A 16,830-nucleotide genomic window follows, 5' to 3' on the forward strand; every position below is an offset into this window, starting at 1 on the left:
ATTTCACCTTGGGTTATGGAAAATTGGTTTTTACTATGTTTGTGACATTTTAAAAAGATCAATGGATCGTAAAAACAAGAAGTTACTGCTGTTGGAGCCAGACAAGCTGAACAAAGCAACGTTTCCTTCAGCATCTTAAACCCCACGTCTCGCTGGCTGGCTGTCTTTATTATAAACAGTCAACGTGCAGCCAAACATTTATTTTCCAAACCCATAGAACTTTATTTTAGTGCCAATCTCAATGATTCCAATGATTTTAGAAATGTGCAGAAAATGAGGCACAAGTCATCCAGAATATTTCCATTTGCTGGACGGTTGCAGCCATAAAATCATGTGTTCTCCAACAAAGTGCTGACACAGGAAGCTGATATCAGGCAGTGGAATAAGGTGATTACTTTCCAACGTTTATATGAGATATAAAAAATGAAAACTGATTGTAAAGTGATGATAGTTAAACTCCTGTAAGAAATTGATACTCCAATCATAAAGTTGGATTTGCGAGAGACAGCTACATGATTCTGACTTGTGTCTAAAACCTGCAACCAGCACACACACACACACACACACACACACACACACACACACACACACACACACACACACACACACACACACACACACACACACACACACACACACACACACTCCTGCTGCTTCACTCTTATTAGACGCTGCCTCTCCTTTTGCTGGAAGCTGTTTTTGTTCCCTCGTGTAGGAAGACGGTTAACGAGAGGGTGAATTGGAAGCCTGCGAGCAGAGAAACACTTTCACCAAGTCTTGTCAACGTGAGAAGTCCCTCCTGTGTGTTTGTGGCGGCGGTGGATGCACGATGCTTTGAGCTGTTGTGTTTTAAACAAATTACAATGTGAGTTTCAGTCCTGAGGAGGAGGAACCCGGGGTGAAAAAATACATCAATAAACTTCAGTGTACTTCAAATATGTTTACATTTTCAATAGTATATTGCAAATATACTAACAAAGACATGTGGAAATGATATTAAAAGTATACTTTCAAGTATTTTATCATAATAAAACGCCTTATTATACACTTTCTATAAATATATTATAGGAAAATATACTTTAAGAGGAAGTAAAATTAATAAAGTGTACTTTGGTATATTTTTTAAATAGATGCTCAAAAGTATTATTGTAACAATGGACTGGAAGCGTATTTTAAAAATGTATTCATTGGAATAAGCCAGAAGAATAATTGAGAGTACTATTACTAAGTATTATACTACATTTATGGCATATTTGCCTTTATATAAACGAGACACTCAATACATTTTTGATATCCCCGTCACACAAACAAAGCAAACTTTGATTTCATTAATCAAGCATTTCTTTTTGCACATGTGCTTAAGCATACTAAGTATACTTGTAGTTCCATTTTAGCACATAAAAGTACACTAAAACACTTCAAATTGTACTACCATTTAAAGGCAGAGGTCATTAGAAAAAGGCTTTGTAACAGAAAGTGTTTCTGAATATCATCAACTACTGAACCTTTGAATTAAACTTAAACACACTTAGTACAAAATGAGTTGTTCCAAAATAGCAAGTTACATAATCGTTAATACACTTGAAGTATACTGATATTGGGCCTGCAAGTACACTCAAGTATAATAAAATGTAATATACCCAGTATATATTCTTCACCAGGGAAATCTGGGAGGAGAGATTTTTAATTGAAAAACAGTATAACAACAGTGCTGAGGAGACAGTATGGATGGGGGGGGAGGATGTCACCCCCCCACCCACACACACACACACACACACACACACACACACACACACACACACACACACAGTCCACAGCAGGCTGACACACACATCAGCTGTTTGGAACACGGCCCAGCAAACACTTAACCCTGCAACCACGCAGAGAAGTGTACATGTTATTAAACAAGGCCTTCATTCAGTCACTCATTCATTTAATTCTCCTGATTCTTTTATTTTTTTATTTTTTTTGCTACAGCTCTACTGGTCTGGTATGAACATATCTCATGATGGTTCATGTGAGCTAATATTAGCTTTAATCAGATGTCGCCTTGTCTGCTGAATGACTATACGTTTACATTTCAGCATTTGTTATTACCTTGTTATTGTCATTATTTGCACCTTGAGCAAACGTTACATAGACTCTCTTTAAAGTATTTCTTAACATTGAAATGTAACATTTATTGTCGACTAAATTATGAATGGATGTTAAAGAAAGTCATTTAACAAGCAGCCATCATCGCGTGAAGCATTATCAGTCTGGTCACGACATTATTGGATACTTTCTTAATATATCGACACTAGACATTTGATGTATTAGTTCTTGTATTTAGTGTTTATGTTGCTATCTACCGTCTCTCTGTGTTTTGCACTGCAGGCTCTGGCTCGGTTAAAGACACCAGAGAGCCTTCTTTAGGCTTTCAGCGAGCTTTCTGGAAGGTGACGGGGGACACGTTCCCTCTCCTCTCACACCAGGGATCATATATCTGCTGCTCAAACGCTTTGGGCGGAAATGGATGAACAGCAGCCAAACTTTTGATTGATCTTTGGGCTTCATTATGTAAATACGGAAATTAAGAAGCAGCAACAAATCAGCCAATAAATGATTTAGCAGTTCTGATGGAAAAAAACCCAAACCTTTCAGGAATATTCTGATACAATGTGAACATAATCAACACTGTAATGTTGCTATAATATTTAAATGAACAGCACAAAAGGGATCTACTAACAAGTACATTTGGTATGTCGAGTCATTAAGTCTCTAAATGTGGAACCAAATGTGCTGACGGAGAGCTCTTGGCCCTTTCTGTCTAAATAAGTCTCAAATATCATTCAGGAATATGCTCACCATGGATGCACTCCTCTAACTGCCCTAACGGATCGTCTCATCGTGCATCTGTTTACTTTCAAAGTGCTGCTTATGGTGTAAGTTAGACCGCATGCTCCACGAAGCAAATACACTCCAAAACTGCCTTAATGAACGATAATCACTTCATGAAAAATTCAGATTTCCAGCCCCTGTGAACGTCTGCAAGCGTCACTAAAGCCCGGCAGTTAGCGGCCGTTCACAGGTTTTAAAGTTGTGCCGTAATTGTCGCCAACGTGTGGTTTCACAATGAAACACTGAGTCAATCAACACTAAGATGATTCAAAAGCGTTTCAGTTTGTTTCATCCAAGGTCTCTAAAATAAACACAATCACATCAACAACTACTATATGAGCAGGAATAACACTCCGAGAACGAGGAAAGAGATGCAGCATGTGTTTGCAGCTCTGATGAAAGATATTTAAAAGAAACTAACACTTTTTAGGAGTGTAAGGGCTGGGTGGCCTATTTAACATTAATAATTAATAATTATTAGAGAGACGGCACCAGAGCAGCATCATCAGCAGAGCAGTGAAATAAAACATGGTGCCATTTTATGAGGAGACGGAAACAGTGGTTTCAACTTTGCTGGAGTGTTGAGACAGTTTACAGAAAACATTCAACGCAGCACAAGATCCCGTTCAAAAGCCGGACTGAGAGTAACATCCATAACAACAGGTTTATAGATGAGTCTGTAATATATTTAGGGTCCTATACTAGAAAGAAGTCAGCAGTGGAGTCTTTAACAAGACGCACCGGCCCACTGGGAGCTACCGCTATAAAAGCTAAACATGTTGGGTTTATTTTTACTCCTTTTTCTTGCGTCACGCACAATGCACTGCACTTACACAAAAATAGAAGTAAAAGCTAAAAGACGAGGACAACAAAGAACACAAACTCACGATATAAATCCTTGTGAGTTTAACCCAAGACGGATCCGTTCACTTAAACCCAGCAAACAAGCATTTCTGTAGCGACTGAACCACGCATGCTAACCAGTTTAACATTATTCAACCGTTCACGGTGGGAAGAAGTAACATGAAATGACAACATGAAGGTGACTTCATTCTACCGTCCTCAAACTTCCTTTCTGGATGGAGACACAAATAATATCTCAAATATAGAATAGACAGTAGTTCATGCTTTCCTCACAAATAAACATATCAAAATGGTTTGCTTTTAAAAGTGGAAAAGCAAGTGTGTCTAACAGACAGCAGATATTCTGACCTGTCACACCAAGAAAAGCACGATGGAAGTAAAACCATTAACAACGGCTCAGCTCCATTAAACATCCCAGCTGGAGTAGAGAGGCCTATACTGGTTGAGTTAAGGGGAACTTTTCATCACAAAATAACATTCCCAATGCACTGATCATTACTGATTAATCGTACATTAAGATGTGAGAATATTTTCTGGGTGAAATATTCCTTTGATGCATGCATTATTAGCTCTTGTGTGGGGCAGACAGGGTGACTGGAAGTCAGAGAGCTCGGTGAGGACAAATCGCAGTCCCATTAAAACCAGCAGAAAGTCTTTCACTCAGCACGGCGCCGAGAGGCAACGCTGACCTGGTGTCTGTCAACGTCGGAGGCAGGAGGATAAAAGCAACGGGAAAATAAATACATGTACCGTCTTGCCAGGGAAGCATCATAGAAATGAAATATAATGATTAAATGTATGTTTCTTTTAAACACCTGCATCATTCAGGTTTGTGCAAACACAGTAGAGCGTGAAAATAACATTTCTGGTCCCGTCACACATCCCACGTTTCAGCGGTTGTGCATATCTTGTTTTTATTGTGCATCGACAAAGCTCCGGAGCAAATTTGTAATCTCAAGACGAATCTGATAAATCATCAGTAATATCGTAATCACTCCCTCTTCAAATGAGGCCCTCTTGTCCTGGTATAACCTCATCCACATACATGCATACATGCATAGAGAAAAAGGCCGTATCCACCCGGAGCTCGTCTCCTGGGGTCGAGTGTGGGAGCCGATGCTGGAGCTGCAAAAGGGATTACAAAAGCCATCTTCCAGGGAGTGGGTGTGAAACGGCAGGTAGTGGTCAAGGGAGGGCGTCGGGTGGCGACGCGGCCGCTGACGGGGCCGTGCACCGGGTCAACATGAAGGTCTCATCCTGAGTTATGTTCCGGCTCTGCTTACATTTGAACGTATGAATAGCTGCAATGAAGAGGGCATTCTTCACATGAAGGTTGAGTGACAGGCTGCAGCAAAGGGTCCCACTGGAGCTTTTGACCTCTAGTAGCACCGTGGAGATGGTTTTTATAGGTGGGTCCCTGTTTAACGTCACACGGGTGCACATGCACGTATATACAGGTCATAATGCAGGTTTGGTGCATATATATATATATATGCTGCAATGCGCTAGCAAAGACAATGAAGACTGCAAGTTGGTAAATGTAAACAATTAAGGATTTAAAATGCTTTAAAAATCAGCTTTGCATAATTTCTTCGACGTCGGGGAAACACAATATAACACTGAATTCATTCCCTTTTCCTTGATTACAAGAACAACTCAAAAGGTCACCTTTAAATTGACTGCAGCTGTTTCAGAATGGGGTCGTGATGTATGATTACATGCTCAACCTAAATGAGAAAAGTATAGGAATAGAACGTTGAAGGCCTATTTTCACAAAAGCCTGCAGTAGTAGAGAGAGTCACTTAGTTACAAGCATCTTCAGAGAGATTCTAGTAATAGTCAGTTTGGGAAATAATCAAAGAAATAGTGAAAAGGGCATAAAGAACTCTGTGAATACGTCTCCAGATTTAACTTATGTAAGCCTCATATAGTCACATTAAAATACAATACAAAGAGAATATGTCCCTGCAGGGGTTGAGGCAGTCTACCGGTCAAAGACAACACTGTGGAGGACAAGTGAAGGAGCAGCTGGGTCACCTGTGAATGTCTGAAAGAAGAATCCACTCCACAAGAGCACTCTGACTTTTAATTGGGACCTCAGAGAGACGTGAGAGAATCTCAGAGCTCATCTAGTGACAGAATGCTGAACGTGCTGCTGTGTGTCCTGTAATAACCTCCTGCACACATCTGAGGTCTTACTATTCCCATGGCAATACACTGAAATGTGCAATAGGAAGCATTTTTAAATGTTCTATATTATCGTCAAAATGATCGCAGAATCACGTTCCACCACCGTATGAAAATTCAACCATATTGTCCTTAAATGTGTTTTCAGTCCTCTTTCTGTGGCTGCTTTGTAGGAGAAGGATAAGAGCTGCTAACAATACATGAAAAGTCATAAATAAACCTCAGGAGCGAAGGAGCCTTTACTGTGTGTGCTGGAAGCATAATAGTTTTCTTCTTGGGTTGTTGACTAGATTTCTTGCATAAATACAATCCCAAAGAACATCTTTGAAATGCAGGCAGCCATAAAAAGAAACTCCTAATGGTCTCATTTCTTTACGTATTAATAATCAACCAACATGACTTTACTCCTGGGTAACTCGTGTTTTATTGACATCACAATTCACGCCTTGAACCAAATCAACATACATTAAGGGAAACGTGACAACAAAGACACATTGCAGCAGCAGCGATACCCAATGACCCCTTCCTACATTTGACCTTGATCACACGGTGGTGGGAACCAAACGGGAACCAAACGGGAACCAAACGGGAACCAGACGGGAACCAAACAGGAACCAGACGGGAACCAGACGTTAACCAGACGGGAACCAAACGGGAACCAGACGGGAACCAGACGGGAACCAAACGGGAACCAGACGGGAACCAAACGGGAACCAGACGGGAACCAAACGGGAACCAGACGGGAACCAGACGGGAACCAAACGGAAATCAAACGGGAACCAGACGGAAACCAGACGGGAACCAAACGGAAACCAAACGGAAACCAAACGGAAACCACACGGGAACCAGACGGAAACCAGACGGGAACCAAACAGGAACCAAACGGAAACCAGACGGGAACCAAACGGGAACCAAACAGGAACCAAACGGAAACGGGAACCAGACGGGAACCAAACGAGAACCAAACAGGAACCAAGCAGGAACCAGACGGGAACCAAACGGGAACCAAACGGGAACCAAACGGGAACCAAACGGAAACCAGATGGGAACCAAACAGGAACCAAACGGAAACCAGACGGGAACCAAACAGGAACCACGATGCTCCTGAGCAGCGTCTGAGCGGATGTTGGCTGGAGTACAGCCGAGGCTCGGGGAGGCCCAAGAGGAGAGGACAATGAGGGATAACAAGGTGGGATAAGCCTGTTAAGCTTCCAGGATCTCCTCTCAAATCCACACTTGAGTCGAGCACAAGAATGTCAGAACGTATATAATCCAATAACAATGCTGTATAATCTGGGGTCACGACACGCAGCGAGCCGCAGATGGACTCGCTCGTGTTTTTAACTGACAGTATCTGACAAGGACTTCTGGATTTATTTATTTTTTACTGTGCCATAAATAAGTGATGTATTTTTTAAAGGTTTATGACTTAATAAACAAGTCAAATATATATTTTAACAAACAGAAAGTCCATAGAATATTAGAAACTAAATAATAAATAAATAGTGTTACTAATTCAGATCCTCAAATATGAATATTTGCTGCTTTTCTTAGTATTCTACTGTTGTACACTGAATAAAAATAACTATTTGAATATGCTGGGCTCTGGGAAATTGTGATAGGGATTTATTAGAGTTGTAATATTTTATAGACCAAACGACTTAATTAATTACTGGAGAAAACAAATGAAGTGTCATGAAAACAATGGTGCAGCCCTCTCTGCGGGTACATGGAGTCACACTATTCATTTATAAGACCGCCAGCCAAGGTTTTCTAAGAAAAAATATTAAAATGGCAATAACTGAAATATACATCACTGAAATATTTCCTGGTCTTTTCAGTCCAGTTGTTTCTCTTGTACTGAAATAACAGTTTACACATATTTCAGGGCACAACTACAAACACAGAGAACAAGAAGGGAGGAAGTCTTACAGAATAAAAACAACAAACGCTGTAGTTCACCGCTGCTGAAAAGCAGAGATACAACACAGTTCCTGCTTCACATCACAGCGATCCTCAATCTGACCTGGAGACAGTCAAAACCAGCAAAGAGATCATGATGGAGGAGCTCTAAAGGCCTCGGATGTTTACCCATCAGATCATACCAGCATGTTATTAATGAGGACGTCAGGTCGTCTTTATTGTCTATCATTAAGTAACACTGATGTTAAAGTCTTGCACATCTGTTTCCCTCCATTTTTGAAAAGCAATGAAATGATTTCGGGGTAATTGGGATTCCTACTATTCTTCCAGGACATGTTGAGTGATCATGTTGGAATCACGGCGTCCACTAACATGTTCATCTCTGTGGAAGTCTGATTTAAACCACCAAGCAGAGATCTTACTGTTGTCATTGTCTAACATTTGTGCCAAAAAATACCTCCATAATGGGAAGATTGATTGTAATTGTATGACTGAATGTTTTGGGATATTATTTTTGGATAAATAATCATCACAAATGTGAATATAATGTGAATGTGAAGAGCTAAAAGTGACATCACTTTACTGTAATGCAGCCTTTAAAACCAGGAAATAAATACATTGATGTATATTCTTGTATGAGGATTAACATGGACGGCAACATTACAAGTGGAAACGGTAAATCTTCTAACTGAGACTCCTCCTCCGAGCTCCTCGGTTGTGTGAGGTGAAGCAGAACTCAACGAGTCTCAAAGTTCACCAGCAGCTGTAATGAATTCAATATATTATTCAATGATTTCACCCTTAGTTTGACAGAAAATGCAGCTCTGAGGGACTATTACTGGAAGTGCTTAATGCAGAGAAGGGAAGACATTTCTCAAAATGCTAAAAATGTTTCGACTGATTCTCCTGGACAGCATCGAGACGGGCGGACAAATAACACAAAGTCTCAGACCAGGACATTTGAGAACGTCTTCTAATTGAGAAATGTCTTTAATGCAACGCTAACTAGTCGTCATTTAGATGCAAAAAGATTATACGTCCACTCAGTCGCCCGCTGTCCTGCTCGGATGTATTCCAGACGAGAGACAGATATTATTAAAAGGATGGACGCCCCCACGGGAGCCATCTTTTCACAGATGCTTTATCCAGCATGGCGAGGTATCCTCCTTAGAGCAGCTTTCCTTCAGGATTACAAACAGGACGGATCAGGACATCATTGTTCTGATGTGTCGCATCAATTAATGCGTACGCATAAAAAGGTCAAATGCTGTTTTCAGTGATTCTTTGAGGGAACTGACGGTGGAAAATCTCTTTTATGTGCAATTTATTTCACGTTCAGATATGATTCATCTTTACAAGAGAAAAGAAAAACGGGACAAAGTGTTTCATAAACAGTTATAAATATGAAAACCGTCTGCCTGTTCGTGTGCTGCATACTTTGTCTTCCTACTCTAATATTCTGCCGTTCCTGTCATTCAAACTTGCTCCTCCCTTCCCCTGCTACGACAGTTTATTAAGCACAACTTATTAATGATGTCACATGACTCCTAATGCTGTCTGTGGAGGAGAGGCTCGTCTCCTAGGTGACGATTAATGAGATGCATGCGATGCTGCCGTGATCCAATCCCACGACACGCCGGTGACCTTCATCGACCCCAAGGAGAAATCGAGTCAGACTCCAGTGATATTAGACAGTAAAACTGCTTGTTTGCTTGGTAGATGGAAAACTGAGACATCCAGTGTTGTAATTTAATTATTGAGCTCTATAGACTCTCAGGTTTTGTGTCATACTGCATTTCATTTGATATTAAAGGGTAATTTTTCAACCCAGACCACATTGTCTCATGTTCTTGTGTCTAATGACTAATGGGGACAACGTTGTCTAAATCGGTCCAGTATTGAGGGAGTATAGAGTTTCCATTGCAAGTCTTGTCAACTAAATAATCCACCACGGCAATGAAAATGGTTTAGGTAAAAGAAACAAATCAAAAGAAGAATATGAGTCTTTCCATGATGTTGTCAGACAATTATAATAATAATCGGAGCTTTCAGTGCAAAACAAGCACTTTTAGGAGACGTAAACTGATGATTAAATCACAGCGCGTTGAGCATCTGCCGTCAGCGGCGTACTCCCTCAATAGTGGATCAATTTAAAAATATCTTGTCCCCATTAGTCACACATCCAGGAAAATAGGTCTCAGTTTGAAACGTACTGAAGTTTCCTGTTAAAGAGACACAATATAGTAAAACTGAGTGTTAAAAGGAAAGTAATGCTCTCTCTCTGCAGCAGGTTATAAAGATGTGACGAGTTGTGACAGAAATCAAACATGTATGAATAAACACCAGCGTCTCAGAGGGCAGATAAGGAACGTCAATGGGAAGCAGACGTTACTAACCGGTGTGAGTTTGTGTAACGCTCCTATTTGTGTGTATGCAGCGGGTCTCTACACACTCGGATCATCCCAGTAATGAATGAGCCTGTAGGGAACAGCCTGTCTCATTTTAAGACTTAAGGGTGACTTCAGCACACCGAAGGGCATAAATCAGCTGCTTCATAGTATAGATTTATGAATGTGGAGGAAAGTGGGGGCGTTAATAAACTGCACGCTTCACAATGTGGAACTAAATCTAAACCAAAAACTAAAGAGAACAAATACTTGCATCGTCTGACGTCGGGCGACGGCCAATAAATGCATTGTTTAAAATAATAACTGAAATATTAAGAGCATCTGATATCAGGTTGGCCTATTGCCACCGATGCTTGACCCGACTGTATCAGTGCATCTCTAATTAATGAATCCCAGCACTGTACAGTCGTATCACACCCTCTCCTACCTGTGCAGGTCAGTAAATGCACCATCAAAGTGAGTGTAAGCACTCAAAGCGCTGCTGTGTTCTGTCAGTAGAGTAGAACACTTCTAACGTCAGCTTGATGAGATTCATAAGATAGGCTTCTAAAACTGTTGATCATCTCCTTTAATGCCCCCCCCCCCATCTCCCCCTCATCTCAACCTGCTTCACTAAAGCTGGAGATCACGACGCCCCCTGAATCTGTCGATGCGATTTCATATCAAAGGCTTCTCTGTGGACCGTGAGAGGAACGCTGATGTTTCAGAGACATTACAATACTACAAACTACACGGATGGGCCTCGGGACGGCGGGGGGGGGGGGGGGGGGGGGGGGGTCGCTGCGGGTGCCAAGTTGTGAGTAGAGTCTGAAACATCTGTTGGTGGTTGTTATGAATACATTATTTCTGGACCTAAAATGACAATATGCATCACGTTTAAGCATTCAATCAGAAGAGGAAATAAACAAATACCGTCACGGTGCGATTCTATTGTAGGTCAATAGATAATGAATGATTCCAGCCTAACCCCAATTCCTATACAATCCAATTAGAGCGCATAAAGCGGGGTGTACTCACATTTACATGACAATATGAAAATGAGAATTCCCACACTGAAAAAAAAAGGGTCAGGGACTAACAATGTACCGTTCATGGTTTGGTTCTTCAGCCACACGGAGGACGACATGTAACGTGAAAGACGGTCTCAGCTTCGTTTGATCATTTCAGCCACAAATGTACTTTATAGACAAACGTGGCCTTATTTATTGAAAATACAGTCATTAAATTAAAGGTTATGTTCTCATTTCCAGTGATGATCTACTTGGTACGACAGACTATTACACCATGCACTAATGAATCCCTTTATTCTTATGAATTTATTAAACAGCCTGACCATCAATAACACAAAACGTGGCTTACAATTCTGCCTATTGGCAAATCACGATCCTAAATGTATGATCAGGTTTACAGTCGAGTAGAGGTGTAACGGTTCATTCGATTAATTGATGGATCGATTGTCAGTCCTATAGATTCTACTAAATCGATCTGCTAAAATAAATAAATAGACTGAATCGTTTTGGCTTCACCAATAATCGATATAAATGCATTTAATCGGATGAATCGTGATTCTTACTTATGATTAATGTTTTAATACGTTTAAGACACTCTCTCCCCGGCCAGCATGTAGTCTATTGAATAATGTTCAAAATAACTGAGCAATGTTTAATTACATTTTTGTATTCATAAAATATTATGCAGGACTACATTTTTCTAGAATAAATATGTTATTTTTCACCTTTCAGAAGAATACAGATAGTCTCACTGGCATTATTGCATGTTTATTTCATGGATATAGAATTTTGGTTACAAGTTACTGAATCGAATCGTGGTTTACAGAATCAAATCGAATCGTTACAACAACAAAAAAAATCGTCCTTGAATCGAATCGCCAACTACTGTATCGTTAATCGAATCGAAGTGAAGCCAAAGATTCACACCCATAATTTCCAGGGACACACAAGATGTTCCAGGACATTGTTCAATGACTGGTCAACTGTAATCCAGGTTTTCCAGGACACGTGAAAAACCCTGTAACATCACAATGTATTCTAAAGTTGGTTATCAGGTTTGTCTTTTAATGAAAAGTTGTATTCTTTACGACACACGTGATTTACATTCAAACAGCCAGATAGCGATTCTGACCATCTTTATATGTTGGGTTCAGTCTACTTCATCGGACACAATGAGTTGTTTTCTATTCATTTTAAAAGACGGGGTCAATCTGAGGAACAGAACGGGGAGATGCTCTTCAGAATCGGACATTCCTGAATTTCCAAAAAGAAAGGTGCCGTCTTCTGCTGGCATGCTGGTGTGATGGATGGAGGCCTTGTGAGGTGCATTATACAGTGTGTGTCCTCATAAATCAGGCAGCCGGCTGTCATTTCTCACACAGCAGAGAGTCAAGTCTTAGTCGGCCATCCAACTGCAGCGAGCAGCCAAAACACACACACACACACACACACACACACACACACACACACACACACACACACACACACACACACACACACACACACACACACACACACACACACACACACACACACACACACACACACACACACACACACACACACACACACACACACACACCCTGAATACAAGGGATAATGCTCGACAGATGGCCTCAGATACTAATTAGAAGCCTGTTTGCCTGACATTTCATTACATCTATGTGTTTTATTAGTGCCTCATGTTTTGTCTACAGCAGTGAAGGAAGGAAAACCTTTTGACTTTCACATCTGATACAAACAGACACACAGGAGCAGTCAATTACAGCAGAGACGGATAACAATATTTGTTTCTCCTCTCAGAACGACTGTCAATACTAATATATAAAATACTAATTAATACTCTGTTTGGGCTTTTCATTTCTGGCATGGAGTCCTTGCATAACGTTGAACAGATGGAGGACTGTGTTTAGAATATAAACAATGCTTTTATATCGCTGGTTTTGTGAAATGACTTTTCAGTTTGATATATCAATGTGTTTGTTCACACAGGCAAATGTTTGCATCACGACTGACTGCAAATCAAATGAAAAGACTCAACTGAAGCTCCACCTGTGGAGACGCCATCTATCTTGACTACACACACACACACACACACACACACACACACACACACACACACACGCCCATGCATCTTAAGCCCTCCTGACATGCCTCACCCACAACATAATTAACGGCTGCACATTAAATCACGGCGCTGAGGTGAAACGAGGGAAATAAACAGGGACATTTTGTCCTCCGTTTGCTCCTGAAACCCCGAGCTCACGTCGACAGGTCATCAGACCAGCGGTGAGTCACGGTTGTTGTTTTTTAAAACCAATTCCTAGAAGTCATTTCAACATTAGCCATTGTGACAGCCCTTAAAAAGGCTAATCGAAGCGGGGGGGGGGGGGGGGAGAGAAAACTGTGAGGTAGTGTGAGCCACACAAAGCATGAACTGAGGCTTTTATGGCCAGAAGCCCCAGACTGCCTTGAACAGGAAAATGCTTTGAGTCTCACTGCCACGTCTCTTTTCAATACATTCCTAAACAGAAAGTGATGACTGGCCACGGCTCAGGGATAGCATCTCATACAGCAAGAGGTCTGCGGGGTTAACCCCTGTCAAACCCAGCTGTCAGCACTCGGAAGCAAACACAGCTGACGTCAGAACAGTGGTTTGATGTTGGAGGGACTGAATATGCCTCTGCTCGGATGGCTTCTCTGCGTGTCCTCAGGCTTTATCAGATCAACCTGACGGCATGAAAGAGCTCCGTCGCTGCATCAGGACACTTTGTGGGAGCAAAGATCCTCCACGTCTCACACACCAGTAACACAGCTAAACAACACAATCTATTGTGAACATGAGGCCACAGAATCCGACGTTCATTCTCAGTATATCTACACAAAGTGCACAGCTTCTTGTGTCTTATCGGGCGTCGGTGAACATGAAAAAGCACTCGTGTGGCTCTTTCTCCACACATGTGATGTATAGGTGATGCTGCCGGCTGGGGTGCTCGGGAATGGATGTGCTGACAGTGGGAGGAGGAGGTGGAGGTGGGAGGGGAGAAGGAGGAGACTCTGCTACTGTAGCAGTGCATCAGCAGAGGTGAGACAACAGCCACTACATCACAGTTGGAAGAGCGGAGGGAGGCGATGGAGCCTGAAACGCTCGCCAACCGTCTCCTTTTCTTCTGTAAACAGTGAGAGAAGGCTGATGCCCGAGCAGAGAGGGAACGTCTCTTCGATGCGTCTGAGTGGAAGGGCAGCTTTGTCGGCCAACCTTACCCCAGCTGCCTCTCATGCCGGCAGACACACAGCTCCAGTGGGCTACAGTATATGTGTGTCATTAGTGCTGACCCAGATGCTCCGAAACACTGAGTGTCTGCATGCCCGGAATAAATCTCCTTCAGCTTATTACACACAATAATAATAATAACAGATAGCATAACAAACATGACATGGGAGGGGGAGTTTAAATGGGAGACAGAGTTGAGTTGAGGTAGCTCATCATGTGGAAGATGTGCAATCTGATCAGAGAGACGTCAGGCTCAGGTGGACAGATTAGTAGGTGAGTTACATCACGTACAAGCCAACCAAACCCTCCCAGTCCCACCACAGCTTCCAGTACCATCCAGTCCCACCACATCTCCCAGAACCATCCATTCCCACCACAGCTCCCACAGCAGCATCCAGTCCCACCACAGCACCACCCAGTCCCACCACAGCTCCCACAGCAGCATCCAGTCCCACCACAGCTCCCAGCACCATCCAGTCCCACCACAGCAGCATCCAGTCCCACCACATCTCCCAGAACCATCCAGTCCCACCACAGCTCCCTCAGCACCATCCAGTCCCACCACAGCACCACCCAGTCCCACCACAGCTCCATCCATTCCCACCACAGCACCATCCAGTCCCACCACAGCTCCCACAGCTCCATCCAGTCCCACCACAGCTCCCACAGCTCCATCCAGTCCCACCACAGCAGCATCCAGTCCCACCACAGCTCCCACCACATCCATCCAGTCCCAGCGCCCACGGAGGGGACCGCAGCCTCGACTCATAGCGTGGACATTCCCCTCCACTGCGCAAATGTCAATAACAGCATGTTAGGAATTTCTTTATCTCCCCTCCAATCCAACAAGCCACCGAGCATCCATACAGGCTGTCCTCACACCCAGCAGCAACACACACACACACACACACCAATCCCCTCATCCAACACGTTTCCTCACAATAAAACTCATTGTTTTGTGAGGTTTTATGCAACACTAATGCGCTCCGTTGGCGCAGACTCGTCGGCGGCGTGCTTACCCTCTGCGGCCAAAGCGCACCGGGCGACCAGTGAAAGCATCCCCGCAGACAGCAGGCAGTTGGCGAGCATCCCCGCTGCTCCGACGCGCCACCCGGTCCTCAAACGCCTCCCCGCTCCTCCGGCATCCGCGCGTCGCGGTGAGCGGCCGCCGGGGTCCGCTCCGCCGGGGTGACCCGTCCGCCCACCCCTCAAACCGGGAGCCATATCCAGCGGATAAGTTGCTGAAGTTTCGGTGGTAAATAATACATCGGATCGATCCTGGTGCGTGAACGGGAAATACAGCCGGTCCCGCGGTCTCGTCGTGATGTCCAGGGCTGGAGGAGGAGAGGGAGGGTGGGTGGGGGTGGGGGGGCTTTGACTGGAAAATTAAGAAATGCCCCCTATCGCTCCGCTCCGCTCGGTCCACCCATCAGCAGCACCGAGTGGCGCAGGGAGGCGCGCACACTTCGCCAACGGCTTGACATTCAGCTGTTGGCGGTAAACCGGCTCATGCAGAGCCGCTCACGGTGGATGACGGGACCGGGCGGAACCGGGCTGTGCTCCGGCGACGTCCAGCCACACATGGACGGGCACGGACGCTGCTGGTCGGTGCTTCGGAGTCTGGTCGAACGGAGCAAATTAGCCCCTCTGCTGTTAATTGTCGAGAGGAAGTCAAAGCGAGCAGGCTGCAGGGCGCCCTCTGCTGGCCGGATGGAGCCATGCAGGCCTCCGTAAGAAGCAGCTGACACGTTAGACTCGTTCTCGCGTTGGGGAGGATTACATTTACATTCAAAAGGGAGCTTTATGGGGGTTTTGCCTCCACGAAGAGCTATACTTCCCCCAAATATCTGAATATGTGGAGATACAAGCACGGCTCTAATAGTAATAATATACCTCGTTACCGCCACTTGATGGCAGCACAGACCCAGAAAAGTACTATAGGGTCTCCACTAATCTATGAATCTGTGTGTATATATAGTAAATTATCTTCAGCAACAGATGAGATGAGTTATAATAATAAATTGTGTCATGATATCTTTCTGTGGAGCAGAAAGTCTGTTAATCCATTATTTGATCAACAGAAAATGACTTCACTTATATTCTGAAGATACAGCAATCCTTAAAATATTTAAGTAAAACGAAATACCATCTATTGTCTCGTTCCAGTTTCTTAAATGTGAGGATCTGCTGTTTTTTCTCTGTATCATTCATAGCTGCCACTTTAACAACTTTTTGCATTTTCTGAGATTTTATAGACAAAAGAATTGATCAGTTAACCAAAAAT

General features: G+C 43.1%; 1 protein-coding gene across 1 annotated transcript in view; it reads right to left on the reverse strand.

The window, feature by feature from the left end:
• kiaa1549lb (KIAA1549-like b) overlaps positions 1-15,863 on the reverse strand; it is a 50,041-nt gene extending 34,178 nt beyond the window's left edge. The window contains exon 1 of the mRNA XM_084014216.1: positions 15,566-15,863. Coding sequence (XP_083870342.1) covers positions 15,566-15,770 — 205 coding nt within the window. The 5' untranslated portion in view covers positions 15,771-15,863. The remainder of the gene's footprint in view (positions 1-15,565) is intronic.
• Between the last annotated feature and the right edge of the window lie 967 nt (positions 15,864-16,830).

The sequence above is a fragment of the Eutrigla gurnardus genome (genome assembly GCF_963514095.1).
Source record: "Eutrigla gurnardus genome assembly, chromosome: 1".
Lineage (NCBI taxonomy): Eukaryota > Metazoa > Chordata > Actinopteri > Perciformes > Triglidae > Eutrigla > Eutrigla gurnardus.